Source organism: Aspergillus fijiensis (genome assembly GCF_003184825.1).
Source record: "Aspergillus fijiensis CBS 313.89 unplaced genomic scaffold BO72scaffold_73, whole genome shotgun sequence".
In the NCBI taxonomy this organism is placed as follows: domain Eukaryota; kingdom Fungi; phylum Ascomycota; class Eurotiomycetes; order Eurotiales; family Aspergillaceae; genus Aspergillus; species Aspergillus fijiensis.
In genome coordinates, this window is record NW_024469049.1 from 63,144 (window position 1) to 77,631 (window position 14,488).

At 55.4% G+C, this 14,488-nt stretch overlaps 4 protein-coding genes across 4 annotated transcripts; 1 reads left to right on the plus strand and 3 right to left on the minus strand.

Moving 5' to 3' along the window:
• Positions 1-121: 121 nt before the first annotated feature.
• Positions 122-3,624, minus strand: BO72DRAFT_472322 (nitrogen permease regulating protein NPR2; the record flags this gene model as incomplete). The annotated part of the gene is made up of 6 exons (XM_040947132.1): positions 122-1,324; positions 1,386-1,522; positions 1,594-2,022; positions 2,075-2,172; positions 2,420-2,423; positions 2,847-3,624. 6 exons carry the CDS (start codon positions 3,622-3,624, stop codon positions 122-124), a joined length of 2,649 nt encoding a protein of 882 aa, XP_040796591.1.
• A 1,809-nt stretch (positions 3,625-5,433) lies between these two features.
• On the plus strand, positions 5,434-8,476 carry BO72DRAFT_439385 (putative DNA repair protein). Its single transcript, XM_040943410.1, has 8 exons — positions 5,434-5,545; positions 5,601-5,618; positions 5,683-5,816; positions 5,871-5,969; positions 6,026-6,179; positions 6,234-6,502; positions 6,555-7,133; positions 7,186-8,476. Exons 1-8 carry the CDS (start codon positions 5,518-5,520, stop codon positions 8,443-8,445), a joined length of 2,541 nt encoding a protein of 846 aa, XP_040796592.1. The 5' UTR covers positions 5,434-5,517; the 3' UTR covers positions 8,446-8,476.
• Positions 8,477-8,629: 153 nt separating this feature from the next.
• Positions 8,630-12,054, minus strand: BO72DRAFT_531772 (urease Ure). The gene is made up of 6 exons (XM_040950393.1): positions 11,847-12,054; positions 11,692-11,778; positions 11,580-11,606; positions 9,466-11,520; positions 9,351-9,410; positions 8,630-9,301 (listed from the first exon to the last, which is right to left on the minus strand). Exons 1-6 carry the CDS (start codon positions 11,865-11,867, stop codon positions 9,041-9,043), a joined length of 2,511 nt encoding a protein of 836 aa, XP_040796593.1. The 5' UTR covers positions 11,868-12,054; the 3' UTR covers positions 8,630-9,040.
• A 201-nt stretch (positions 12,055-12,255) lies between these two features.
• BO72DRAFT_452551 (HMG box protein) lies at positions 12,256-14,167 on the minus strand. The gene is made up of 3 exons (XM_040945747.1): positions 13,988-14,167; positions 13,119-13,502; positions 12,256-13,048 (listed from the first exon to the last, which is right to left on the minus strand). The coding sequence occupies exons 1-3, from the start codon at positions 14,066-14,068 to the stop codon at positions 12,599-12,601; spliced, it is 915 nt and encodes a 304-aa protein (XP_040796594.1). The 5' UTR covers positions 14,069-14,167; the 3' UTR covers positions 12,256-12,598.
• Positions 14,168-14,488: the final 321 nt, after the last annotated feature.

The window sequence follows — 14,488 nt, forward strand, 5'->3', positions numbered from 1 at the left end:
CTATTTTATGCAAAGTGTCTATGATTTCGTGGTCTCTACTGCATACGACGTATAATCTAAAACCACAGGGTATCAATACATTCCCACCAAACCACATCCCCTCCCCCTCGCGAGGATCGGGTCACCGATGGATGATCAACACCTCGCCGGGGAACCGCTTCAACCGCGCCGTGAGCTCGCGCTCGCTGATCTCAAGCTCCGTGCAGATCTGATCGAAACAATGCATCCCGTCCAGATACTTGGAGAGCGTTTTGTCGTCGATCTCGTCCTCGTCCTCGTCGTCCTCGTTGTTGTCGAGTGTCGCCACCGTCCCCGGACGACTTCCGCTGTGTACGGAGGTCGAGTGCTCCCGTCCTTCTGAGTGATGGTGTTGGCGGTGCTGGTGCTGGCTGTGCTGTGCAATCGGCGCCGGTTCGTCGCCTGCGCTCGACGCGTACGGGGAATTTGTGCCCGTGCCGGGGCCGCGCGAGGAGGGGCCGCTGGAGATGGGGATCTGGAGCGTTCCCCCGCCTGCGGGGGTGATTGCGGGGCTTTGATGGTGGTGGTGGTGGCGGTTGTTCTGGGTGTTGTTGTGGTGGTAGTGGTAATTGTGGGAAAGGGCCGAGGCCTTGAGTGGGGGGGCCGGTTGGCCCGTGGCGACGGCGTATTTGTGCACGCGGTAGATGAAGCCCTTGATGACGCCGAAGGTGATGAAGCGGCGGATGTCGATGTGCGAGAGTTCGCGGCTGTGATGGAGGTACCATTGCTTGACGTTTTGGCCTTGTTTGAGGCTGGCGTACAGCGAGACCAGACCGGCGCCGTCTACCACCGGGCGGTTCTCGTAGGGTCCACGGGTTTGGGAGGTGCCAGGGTTGGGCTCGGATGATACGGACGTTGCGGCCGCGGCAGCTACTGCGGCCGGGCTGGGGGTGACGGTGACGCTGGATGAGGTGGCCATCACGGCATTGGAGAGGAGGGTCGGGCTTGGGGTGCGGCTGGGCGCGGTCACGCTGGCGCTGCTGGTGGTGAGCACGTCGCCCACCGGCGGCCAGACGGCGTCCGGGTCGGAGCCGGCGGCGAGGGCGGCGGATGCGGCAGTGACGGGCGAGGCAAAGGAGGTGTTGACGTAACGCGCACATTCATGTTGCATGTCCTCGTCCATGGCGATGGTCGAGCTGAACTGCGCGGTAGGCGCATAGATCGCTGAGAAGGAGAAGATGTCGAGCAGAAAGAGACACCCGTAGTATAGGAGGTGCCGGATGGCTCGACAGGTTAGGGAGAAGTCGGTATCGGCTAGGATTGAGATGATCCGTACGCTGTTGACTCCGTTGATGTGGGGCACGATCTGGACGAAGCGTTGGTCAGGCTTATGCTATGTTGGGGGTGGTTAGAAAAATGCGACGTACACGTTGCATGGTCAGATCCCAGTTCTCATCCATGAACGTCTGATATCGGACCGTGAATAACGGGACCTGCCAGGCCTTGACTGGCGGAGGAGCCGGATAGATTGGGAAAAGTTTGATGTTGAGGGTATTCAGCTCGTCTGGATGACCGTCAGCATCCCTCTGTGCAGTCGGAGTACGCATGCGGCGTAAAGCGCGGGGCAAGAAGTACCGATAGGGATCATGCATTCGCAGTAGTTGTTCAAGTCCTCCATCAAAGTCTCGCACAAGCTATATACCTTGCCTTCGCCGGATTTTGAATGATCTCTGGACAAGAATCCATTCTGTTCCTCCAATCCGTGCATCAGATCCGCGAGCTTCTGCACAACACTCTTGTAGGTGCTGAAATCCTCCTCTTCCGCCAGCACCACACAGAAGTTGAAGATGAACTCGTTGCGGTCATAGCGGAGCGACTTCATACAGATCGGGTAGCCCAGGATACGGTAGCCATTGGTGCAAACCTGAATCAGGTTTCCGCAAAGTTCTTGCCGAGGGATCACGAAGAAGGAGATGTCGGAGAAGGTCAGGAAGGGGGGCTGCGAGGGCGCGGCGGCGGAGGGAACGATAGCACCGTCTGGGACCTGGTGGACGACCTTAGGACCTAGACGAAATCAGTCGTTGCCAGCAAGTTGAATTTCTCAAGGCTAGCTTACCCTCTTGGGTGTCGAACTTGCTGTAGAAGATGGCTTTGATCATGATGACACTGGGTGCGGGGAGAACAGGGGGTGGTCGGATGAGGAGTTGGGGATGGCTAAGAAGCAAGGATTATACAGAAATTCAACCCATCCTGCATAGAGATCCAAGCACCTTTTAACGAGCGCGGATTCCGAAAAAGTGGGCGAAGAACGACATTGGTTAAAGCCGGGAAAAGGAAGGAGGATGAGGTGCAAGAGAACTTTGGGAGTCGCGGGGAGTCGCGGGGAACTTCAGGCGCGGCGCGGAGAACCTTTTCCGCCCGATGGACTACACACTGTATTTTTCAGAGTCACTTGGGCCACCCTCCTGTCTATCAAATATCGTGTATATTGTAATTAAACTATGATCCTCAACAATCAATAAGTATCTATGCCCAACATAAGTAGCAGGTTGGTCCGGGTATTAAACATTGTTGAGGGGCAGATTCACACCAGGAACAAAAACCAAGGAGATCTATGAACAACCAGTCAAGAGAAATAGAACGCTTGAAGACGCCTGTCCACCGGAGCGCTGAAAATGCATCGATCAGAACAGCCAAGCCCATTCGCTAATCCGAAAAACAAAAGAACAACATCAGAATCTTCTCTTCCTCTGGTGGCATACTCTTCTTCTAACGAGCAGCTCGGGAGGGGGTGTGGCCTCCTGCTCGTCGAGAAGCGAGCAAAGTGGATGGCGATGGTAGTGTGAAAGGCTCTGATAGCGAGCTGGAGGGGCGAATGCCTGCTCGACCCATGTGAGGCATCGAGGATGGTATGTCGTATAGGTATCCCAAGGGCTGACCCATTCGAATTGCATTCACCACGTCAGTATAGCTTCCTCGTTCCCCGGCTTCCTTCAACCATTGTTCCCAGTCTTCGTCCAGTGGTACATTGGCACCCTGTTCGCGCGCAGCGCTTGCGGCCAGTAGACGATGGTTCAGCTCCACCCCGCAGCTTTCCATTTCATCCTCGCTGTAATCTTCCTCGACGGTTTCTTCAAGGATACAGTCGATGCCGCGGTCATCAATGACGTCGCTTGGGGTGCGAACTTCGGGGGTCGGCATCTCTGCTCTGCGTTCCGGTTCTTTGGCGGGTTCCGGGCCGTCCTCGTAGTGCACTTCGACGGACGGAAGAGGAGAAGGGGATGCGGGTCGAATACTATCTGCAGTCGTGTCGCGTACCTTCACACCCTCCTCGATCTCATATCGCTCACGAGCTGACTTGGTTCCCTCCCAGCGGCAGAGGGACGAGATCTCCGCCTCTGTCAGGCCCAACTCATCGAAGGCCCGGAACAGTCTGCGGTGCCAGGGAAACCGGCTGAGCCTCATGCGGTGAGGGCCATGTGAGTAGTCTAGTCCCGGATATTGAGCTTCGATGCAGTCGAGCGATCCATAGAAAGTGGACGTTTCAACGCGGACTTCTGGGACCAGATTACGGGTGATATGAGCTGAGAATGTTGCCGGGTCGCTCGCACGCGGCCGTGGGAACAGTGCGCTGTGCACGATTTGAGCCAGCGATGGTTTGTGCATATTGAAGATGATTGATGGAATTCGAATCGGACAAGGCGGAAAACTGAGGATAAGTGGCGAGGATTGGGTTGTACGCAAAGTTGTACAAAGCAAGTAGTGGAGGAGAGATGCGGTGAAGGGCGGGAGAGGTGGGAGAGGGTGTATAAAGAAGATGACCCTAAGGACAGATATGGGGTAACAGAGTGCACGGATACTGGGGTGAGATGAGGAGGACAAAGAATGAGAGCGAGAAGGGGGAATGCTCAGACGGTGAGGAAGATACCAGAGATGTATCTGGTTGCGGAAGGGGGTAGCCGGAGATTGTCGATCAACAATAGTAGTGGTCGGAATGAGCGATCGAAGATGGGCTAGAAAGCCTAGAATAGGAGACAGGAGGTGCGTGGATACAAGCCCGACTTGGTCAAGGTTTCAGCCAACACTCCGTACTCATACAGTCTCTAATAAGGGAGAACAATGCGAGCCGGCATGTCTCTCCGAGATGGTTGCATGGAGTCCCTACCATACACGTGGATTGGAGGTGTTGCAGTCGAGGCGTAGTCGAGGTATGAATGAAGAACAATGGGAAGACGCGATCCGAGAGCCCGGTTGACGAGGAACGGAGTCAACTCTCTTCTCCGACCCTCCCTTCCTTTTGCCCTTCTATGATCTATCGGAGATATTCCCAAATGGAAAGAAGGGGAGCGACTCTTCCTGGAGGCGAATAATAATGTGACGTACCACCCGACGCCTTGGCTTCAGGTACCGTTAGAACTAGAAGCCTAATCCGTCCCGCTTGTCGATCAGAAACGATGGGGAATCGGGCCCATTCTAGTGGAATGCGGTCTAATTTAAGGCTACCCTGATTCGGGTGAGGAGACGCAGAGGAGACGCAGAGGAGACGCAGAGGAGACGCAGAGGAGAAGTAAGTCTGCTGGTGATCGAAGGACGACGAAAGGAAGAGAAATTCACGAGGAAAAGCGCCTGTGTGACCTGGATTGACCTTTTTATACTTATCGGCCGTTCAACTCTGAATCAGTCGGCTGACTCTGGGATCGACGAAACCACGCAGGCGACTGACCAGCGCATCGCATCGGAGACCGACTGCGTGGACTCGTAGCCAACCTGAATCGATGACAACAGGTCGATCCATCACCGTAATTGTGTAAGACACTCTGGCCGCCTCACGTCGGTGGTGGTGGTGATGATGATGATGATGATGGCATGGCATAGCATGGCACACCAGCCCTGCGTTGGCGGGCGGGTCCGTTCTGGCACTCACTCCGATCTTGTCGCCCACTCGCCTCACAGAGGTTCAATGGTTCAACTGCAAGGCCACTTGGACTGCCCGGGTCCATATAGGTACTCGAATCGAGGAGGATTCTGGGCCAGCGTTATGACTTTTTATTTTTGTTTTTTTGTTTTGTCTTTTCGTGATTGATTCTTTCTTTGAAAAATATCTCCTTTCTTCGTTCCCGTTTGGCGGATGGATTGAGACAATCGACGGGGCCAGACAATGTCCGAAAGGGTAAAAATGGGGCCCGGGGTCAAAAAGGCGGTATGATCTGGATTGCCTTAAAAGTATGGAGTAACAGCTGGTGTTGATGAGGTTTGTTGCAGCAGAGCCAACGAGTTGGCCTTCAAGTAAGGCAGTAATAATAGTAAGCAATAGTAATGCGTCGAGTGCAGCATTCAATGTTGGACTTGCCTGTGCTTTTCTTTCCTTGCTCCATCCATGAACATGCCCAGTCACGTTACCACCCGTCATACTTGCTTCTTTCTCTGCCTTTTCTTTTCTCCTCTTTTCCCTTGATCTCCGCACAGCACAGACTCTAGTAACTCGCCCTTCATCCATATATAATGGTCATGATACTCTAGGGTAAATTTTCCCGATTCTTAGGAGGAATAGTGAAGATCATGTCTACCTTTGATGGGATTGTCCAAGGTTGGTGGTGGACACCACGCAATAGATCAATGCGAGCAAATCTGATGTCGAGTAGAATATCCCTATATACAAAGTAAACCATCTTGCAACCAACCTTCTCCCTAATGAGTAACATTGATGCTGAGGATCATTGCCAGTCGATTACTTCCGCAAGAGCCCAGACCGACCTCCTCCGCTGGTCTGCTTCCTGAGCCATGTGCATAGTGACCACCTGCAGGGACTCGAGTCCTTCCGAGCGCCCTTCATCTACTGCTCAGCAGCCACACGCGAGGTGATTAGACACGTTTGAAGACCCCATTGGCGCAGTAGCTTACGGTTTGGCCAGCTCCTCCTACGGCTCGAAAAGTATCCTCATCGGATGAACTTCAGTAAAGGCATTCTCGAATCGCGCAGACTGCACTACAAGCACCTGTCCAAGCTGCTGGTATTTGCGCTCGACGAGCCCTATCCTGCCCTAGACTGCTGACTCGCTTGATGAAGAGGCCTATTCCATTAAACACGCCAACAGAGATCGACCTGACCCCACGGCTGTCCATCAGGGTCACCCTCCTCGATGCGAACCATTGCACCGGTGCAGTGATGTTTCTGATCGAAGGCGATGGGAAGGCCATCCTGTACACTGGTGATATCCGAGGTGTGTCCGTCCTTCAATGGGATACTCTCCTCGCTTGCTGACATTGCGATGTAGCTGAACCCTGGTGGGTCAACGGCATCATCCGGCACCCGATCTTGATCCCCTACACTTTGGGGACCAGGCAGCTGGACAAGATCTATCTCGACACCACCTTTGCCCGTCCATCCCATATCTGTCGGGTATTCCCGTCGAAAGCGGAAGGCTTGGCCGAATTGCTGCGCAAGGTCGAAACCTATCCCGAGAACACGACATTCTACTTCCGTGCATGGACCATGGGGTACGAAGAAGTCTGGATGGCTCTTTCTGCGGCGCTCCAGTCCAAGGTACTTCTGCCTGTCTGGATATGAGGACTGTCTATGATGCTAAGCTGGCAAGGTTCACGTCGATCGATACCAGATGGACCTTTATAGGTCGCTTGCCTTTTCACGGGTGGAAGGAGGCATCAACGAGGTTCCCTCGCTCTGTGGGTTTGATTTAGGAAACCGTTTCGTTCCAGGTTGTCTAAGCGAGGACGAGCGCGCTCGAATACATAGCTGCGAGCCCGGCGTGCAGTGTTCGGTGGCGAGGTCGAAGGGCACCGTTTACATCATGCCGGTGGTCAACCGGACAAAGGACGGCGCCGAGATGCCCGAGTTGGGGGCGGGGGGAGGAGGGGGTGATCTGTATCAGATCCACGAGCTCGAGCTGCCCGACAAGTCTGCCTTGGAGCAGCTGGAGAAGCTATGTTTCGAGCGGATCCATGACACCCAGGCACTATCGCATACTCGACAGGCTCTTATCGAGGCATTCGAGTCGAAAAGAAAGGTGCTACCACTGGACAGCTTTGGATTGAAGGACGCAGACGAGATGCCTCTGGAGAAGCTGGTCAAGATGCTTGGCCGTGGCCGTGCTGAGGAAACACAATTGCCGGGTGACGAGCACCCTACGGAAGGCGAGGCGCTTTCCAAAGTCATCGTAAGATCCCACCCAATATCGCTGCGTTAGCATTGATTAACGAATAAGCCAGCGCTTCCCCTACTCCCGACACTCCTCGTACTCGGAACTATGTGATCTTGTTGCCGCATTCAAACCGAAAGACATCCACCCCTGCACCGTCGACCCAGTGACCTGGACCGAAGATATCTCCATGCAGAACCTCTTCGGCCACCTCTGCTCAGGTACCGAGTTCGCTCACGACCAGGTGATGCGCGACATGATTTCCAACGATGAGGAACTTGTCCATCGAAGGAACCGGTCAAGGCAAGCAGCTCCCTCCGCCACCCCACAATCAAGCCAACAGTCATCCGGCATGACACTCGACACTCAGCAGTTTGAAGCACGCAAGCCATCGTCGTCACTGCCATCACTTCCTCATCCACCACACAGAAATCCCACCATCTCCTCGGCATCTTCCACCGAAGAACTCAACCTCCCCTCCTCCTTCGCAACCATCAACGAAACCACCTACAATCCCACTCCTTTCCCCCACCCAAATACCACCACCACGCCATCCCAGCCCCCAATCATCTCCCCCACAACACCCCAAACAGCCCAAACCCACCGCAACACAATCCGACAAGCATGGACCTTCCTCCAGACCATGCCCGACTCCCAACGCGAAGCCTACAACCTGAGCTCCCTTCCATCGTCGTGGCCGACTCTCAACGAGCAGGCCTCCGATGAGATTGTCGACTACGACCTCCCACAATCAGCCCAGCTAAACCCTTCCTCCGGGGACCCCTTCGTTGAAGACAACAAAACCATCCCCCCTTCCCCGGACACAGACACAGACACCACACCCTCACCACCAACAACAACAACCACTAACCCCCAAGTCCAACCGCAAGACCCACATCCCACCTCCGCCAACACCCAACTTCAAACAACTCCCGTCTCTGACATCCAAACCCACCCCACCTCCTCCCCAGAAGAAGAAGAAGAAGAAGAAGAACACTCCGAAACCCTAGTCGATGACCTCTTCACCTCCCCCTCGCCCTCACCTTCAACATCCCCATCACCTTCCCCATATCCCTCCACCTCATCCACCACCAACAACGACAAACCCATCCAACAACCCCCAACCAAACGCCACCGACCCACCAGCACCACCAGCACCACCACCACCCAGCCAACGCGCAAACCCAAACGCCGCAAGCGAACCCAAACCCGGACCCGGCGCGAGGACGCCTACCGCGCCGCGCAGGCGGATAGCTACGAGGCGTGGGCGACGGCCGTGGCGCTGATGTCGACGGGGAATAATCATTCGGAGGTTGAGATGGAGCTTTAGTCTTGTTTCTTTACCGACTCTTCTATAAGTGGGAGGGGGTTGGGTGGGTGGTTGCTCTTGGGGTTTTAGATGCCCGTGTTTTGAAGATGTTAGGGAAGGGGGGAAGGGAGGTCAGTGTGTTGTTGTGGGTTTTATTCCTATTGTTGGGTCAGGATGTAAGTAGCATACGTTAAGATGGGGATTTGGCTTTGGGACATGTACATATAATCAACTTTGTGAAGTGACCAGGTGTTTGTCATTATCTTAAGCAGATTGGGAGGGAAGCAAAGTGCATGGGTGATGGGCTGTCGTGGGCATCTACACAATTCCCAGACCAGAAACCACCCACAAGCAATCCCCTCCCCTATAAGCCTCGCCACCGGATAAAGAAGTAAACAGTGGAGAACAGGCCAAGAGTCTGTACACAAGAATGACAAAAAAAAAGGCTAGTCTGGATACCAACAAAAAACAAACCACACAAGCAAAGAAGAGAACCCAAAAGGTATCACTGCATCATCAAGGAAACTCGTCACACTACTAGGTATAATCCTATCCCCGTTCTTTATCTCCATCATCATCATCACCACCATCACCATCTTTCCTCTAGCCGGACTAATCAGTAAACAAAGTAATCCTGCGTCAGTGGCAGAGTCTCCGCCGGTTCCGCGTCACAGAGCATCCCGTCGGCTTCGACGCGATAGCTCTCCGGATCGACCTTCATCTTCGGCATGATGTCGTTGAACTTCATGTCCGCCTTGCCGATGTTGCGGCAGTTCTTGACGGCCGCGATCTGCTTCTGGAGCCCGTAGGTCTGGACGACGCCGGCGTCGATGGAGGCCTGCGAGACGAACATGATCGAGGTGCTGGGGACCATGGCCTGAGGGGGTTATTAGCTTACTGTCACATAGGCCACAAGAAAAACTTACGCCGAATTGAGGACGCATGATCACGGGTTGCACGGTGGGGATGGAAGCGTTGGGGTCGCCCTAGGATTGTTGTCAGTTTGATTGATGACCCCCAAAACGAAAAGTGAAGACCTACCATCTTCGACATCACGATCATTCCACTCTTCAGCACCTGCGCAGGCTTCGTGCCGAACGAGCTGGGCGACCACAGTACCAAGTCCGCAATCTTGCCCACCTCAATGCTGCCGATCATGTGCGCCATCCCCTGCGCGATGGCCGGGTTGATCGTGTACTTGCTGACGTAGCGCTTAACGCGGAAGTTGTCGGCCCCCGTGCCCTCGTCCTCGGGTAGGAACCCACGCTGCGCCTTGTTCTTGTGCGCCGTGTTCCACGTCCGCAGGATCACCTCGCCGCAGCGGCCCATGGCCTGCGAGTCGGAGGACATCATGCTGATGGCCCCGAGATCGTGAAGGACATCCTCCGCGGCGATCGTCTCCGCGCGGATCCGGCTTTCCGCGAAGGCGACGTCCTCCGCGATGTTCTTGGACAGGTGGTGGCACACCATCAGCATGTCGAGGTGCTCGTCCAGGGTGTTCATGGTGAATGGGCGGGTCGGGTTGGTGCTACTGGGGAGGACGTTGGGGTGCTCCACCACCGAGATGATGTCGGGGGCGTGGCCGCCACCCGCTCCCTCCGTGTGGTAGGTGTGGATCGTGCGGTTCTTGAAGGCTTCAATCGTCTGCTCGACGAAACCGGACTCATTCAGTGTGTCGGTGTGGATCATGCACTGCACATCGTACTCATCGCACAGCTCGAGACATTTATCGATCGCAGCGGGCGTAGAGCCCCAGTCCTCGTGTAGCTTCAATCCTGCAGCACCCGCCTTAATCTGTTCCTCAATGCTCACGCCACCGCAGTCGTTACCCTTACCCGTAATACCGATGTTCATCGGGATGCGATCGCACGCCTGGATCATTTGGCGCATGTGCGTGGGTCCAGGGGTGCAGGTGGTGGCATTGGATCCGGTCGAGGGACCCGTACCTCCACCCAGGAATGTCGTGATACCAGAAGCCAGTGCCTCGTCCGCCTGTTGAGGGCAGATGAAGTGAATGTGCGTATCAAATCCACCAGCAGTCACGATCTTGTTCTCTCCAGCAATCACATCCGTCGAAGAGCCAATGACCATACCCGGCGTAACGCCGTCCATGATGTCCGGGTTTCCAGCTTTGCCGATACCAACGATAAGCCCTTCCCTGATACCAATATCGGCCTTGAAGATGCCAGTCCAGTCGATGATCAGCGCGTTCGTAACAACCGTATCCAGACACTCCGTGGTGGACTTTTCCGAAGACTGGCCCATCCCATCCCGAATAACCTTGCCACCACCGAACGTGCACTCGTCTCCATAAGTCGTGTAATCCTTCTCAACACGTACCCAGAGGTTGGTCAACCCCAAACGCACCAAATCTCCGGTCGTGGGGCCGAACATGCGCACATACACCTCCCGCTCCATGGAGAAGGGCGTCACAAGCGCGGCGTCCGCAGTGGGTTCGGAGACATGAGCGAATCCGTCTGCCTGCAAGCGCATCATAATCTCTTCAGCACGGCTGAGATCCACCTTGCCAGAAGCCAGGCAGTTTCCTCCTCGGATGATTTGGTGGCCCCCGATCTCCACGAGCGTAACGACCTTGGTGTCACCCGGCTCGAACCGAACGGACGTGCCGGCGGGGATGTCTAGCCGGTATCCATACGAACGGAGGCGGTCAAAGTGCAGCTGCGGGTTCGTTTCGATGAAATGATAGTGGGAGCCGACCTGGATGGGCCGGTCACCCTTGCTCATAACCTTGAGCTTGATGCGCTTCCTTCCTTCATTGAGCGCGATGCGGCTGTTCGGGACCGGCACAATGGCTCCGGGCATGCTCTCGGGCGTGTAGTCGGCGGGGTCCGGGTCCGGAAACGCGTCAGCCGGCGGAATGGGGAGGAAGCTTCCGTAGAGCGCCTTTTCCAGGTCCCCATCATCACTGCTAATCGGGTGATGCACGGTCACGAGATAGGTGCCCGTCGGGAAGGTTCCCTCGACTTGCAGCTCGACCAGGGTCGAGAAAACCGAGGGGAGGACGTGCCGGCGACCCAGCATTGTCTTGCCGATGGACATGAGGTCGGCCACGGAATACTCTCCATCACGGATCAACTACGCAAGCATGAGGGTAAGTCACGAGAAAGGTAGCAAGCCTCAAGAGAATGAGTTACCTCTTGCAGGTTGGATGAAATCAAGGCCTAAAGGTATGCGGGTTAGCCGCTGCTCCTCGTCAATCGAGGGTCAACTCTACAAGGGAATTGTTTTTTTTTTGTTGCAACGTACCGAAGCTTCCGCATGGTTGAGTCGCACACCACGTGCGAGACGGCGCTGGGCCAGGAATCCCAATTGGGAGATGACGAGCTTGTCAAGCTAAAGAGGCGCGATACTGGTCAGCTTGGGTATACCTAGACTTGGGAGGAGGTGAGATGGGCACAGACCTCCTTTGGTACCAAATGCATGGTTGACAGCGGCGGGCAGCGGGTTCTTGTGTGTCTACCTAATATAGTCGCAGCGCCCCTTCACGGCGACAGTGTGGCGAGACGGACACTGCAGCAGCCAAGAGTTACCCCGTGGGTACAAGAGAGAGGGCGAGAGCTGTCGACTGGGGACTCTACGCAGATGGACCACCACGGGGGGGAAATTCCAGGTTAAGAACGAGAAATAATGTGGGGAACGAAAGATGAGCTGCCGATAAGCGGCGGGCAAGGAAAGTCGAAGCTCGAGCTGATAAGCCAACGGATGACCTATCGCAGCGGCGCGTCTGCCGAGTGACTAACGCTTTCCAGTCAAAACTGTGGATTCCATCGGCAGTCACCGGCCATTGACATTTATCACGTTCATAAGAAGCTCTTATAAATTCTCAAAGCTAACAGAAATAGAAAAAAGCAAAATCATGAGAAAAAAAAATATGATGAAAACTGAAATGGAAAGAACAAGACAAACACACCCACTAATAACCCCACACCCGTCAATCCGCAGACGCCGTTGACATCAGGCCCGCAAAACAAACCCAGCACCAGCAGCAGCAGCAACAGCAACAGCAACAGCAACAGCAACAGCATTCCATAAGAAAGCGCATCAATCCAGAAATAGATCCAATCCCCATATGCTACATGCAGCATTCAGATCAAACATCCATCCCATATACATGGTCATCGTCCCGATATAAACCGATCCCTCGGGACCGAACTTACTCCTCATTGCCAACCTCACTCTTGCGCTTCTTCTTGGTGCGCTTGGCTTCGGCGCTCGCGGTCTTGCGAGCTGAGGCAGGGGGTTGCTCATCTTCCTTCTCCTTCTCTTTCCGGGCAGAGGTACGCTTCTTCTTCTCAGGAGACTCCTTCCTGGCGCTGGGGGTCGCGGCGTCCTTGGTCTGGGAAGGCTTGCCCTCGCTGCGGCGGCGCTTACCGCTGCGCGGCGGAGTGGGCTCCCGAACAGGCTCCGGGGAGGACTCTTCTTCCTCTTCCTCTTCCTCCTCCTCTTCCTCTTCTTCCGACTCATCCGAGGGCTCGCCGGTCTCCATGCCTTGGTGCAGCTGGTTTTCAGCCTTGAGGTCATCCTCATAGGGCAGTCCAGCCTTGTAAGCCACTACCTTCTTCCTGTACTCAGCCAGGTTATCCGCGTAAAGCTTCTTCCAGATCTGTCCAGCACTATTAGTCTAGTTCTCTCGAGGGAATTGATAGCGAGGGGCAGACGGGGTGGCAACATACCTCCTTCTCGGATTCTTCCATCTCGGCCCAGCGGCGGGTACCCTCATCGGAGACCTCCTTGGGCTTCGCGTTGGGACCCAAGTCCTTAGCAATGACGGAACGGTTGTGTTGCATGTAGAGGAAGAAAGGGGTGAGGGCGCGCTTGGGAGCGTTCGGGTCCGGGGGAGCGCGCTTGCGCTTCTTCTTCCCATCCGTGTCCGCATTCGCGCCAGGGCTCGTGGCGCGAGCACCAGAGCCATAGAGAGCGCCGGCAATGCCACTGGTGAGGTGGCTCAGGTCAAGCAGAGGAACGGGATCCCGGCCCAGGACAGTGTTGGCATGGTTGATGTAAGCTTCCTGCACGGTGGTGACCGCTTTGGCCAGTTGCGCGAGGCTGGCAATGACCTAGGAGGTTGTTAGATTAATGCTGAATTGAAGACATGTTTGCAATAGGGCGCCATTGAAGCGAAGGACAATTGGGACGGGCGGGTCAATGGGAGAGGTGAAGCTTGCGGTGAAGGAGGGATGCGATGCGCCGGAGCGGGGCGCATCGGGCCGTGGCAAGCAAGCATTGCCAGTGCCAAAACAAAGCAGGAGGCGGTGGCGCGCAATGTCAGAGGGGGGCTGAGGAGCTTGGGCAGGGTACAAGCCCACTGCTGAATGGCCAGCTTGTGTAACGAAATGAAATTTGAATAAAAGCAAGCCCTCCTGACCCTCGACTTTGCATCAGGGAAGCGCCGCGTTGTTTACTGACGCGTAGGCGATGGTTGAGAGGAGCGCGGCGGCCCAAGTCGCCCGGGTTGGGGGCAGCCGGGAAGAGGAGCAGCGCCCACCGCTCACCAGGCAATCAAAACAACAAAAAAATGAAAGAAATCAGCCAGGAAACTTACATTATCGCGAGTGCGCGTGAAATCATCTACATTGACAGTGATAGTGGCATCACTGGCCTTGGAATCCTCCTTGGGCGACATGATGCGACAAACGTGTGGTGGCGAATACCACGACTTCTGAACGTCTGGAGGGTGGGTGGGAGGACAGGTGGAGAGATGTGCGTTTTGGGGGGGGGGGGGGGGGGGGGGGGTGGGAGGGGAAAGAGTGGGAAGAAAGGAAGAAAGTGTGGGAAGGAAGAGTTAAACGGGAGGGTGGGAAGGGAAGGGAAAAGAAGGAAGAATTTTCGCTAGCGGGGTCCCGAGCCTAGCGGGAAGACTCCCTTCTAAATAGTGATGGCCCGATGGCCCGGGGGGTGGACGCTGGCAATGCTCGCTGCTTTGGGCTTAGGAAACACCAACCTTCGTGTCTGCTCTGGCCGAGCGCTGAAGGTCCCTTTCTTCAGGGTTGGGGGGGGGGCTGAGCACCCTGGCAGTCTTTAGGGAGGGTAAGCAGCGGGAGCC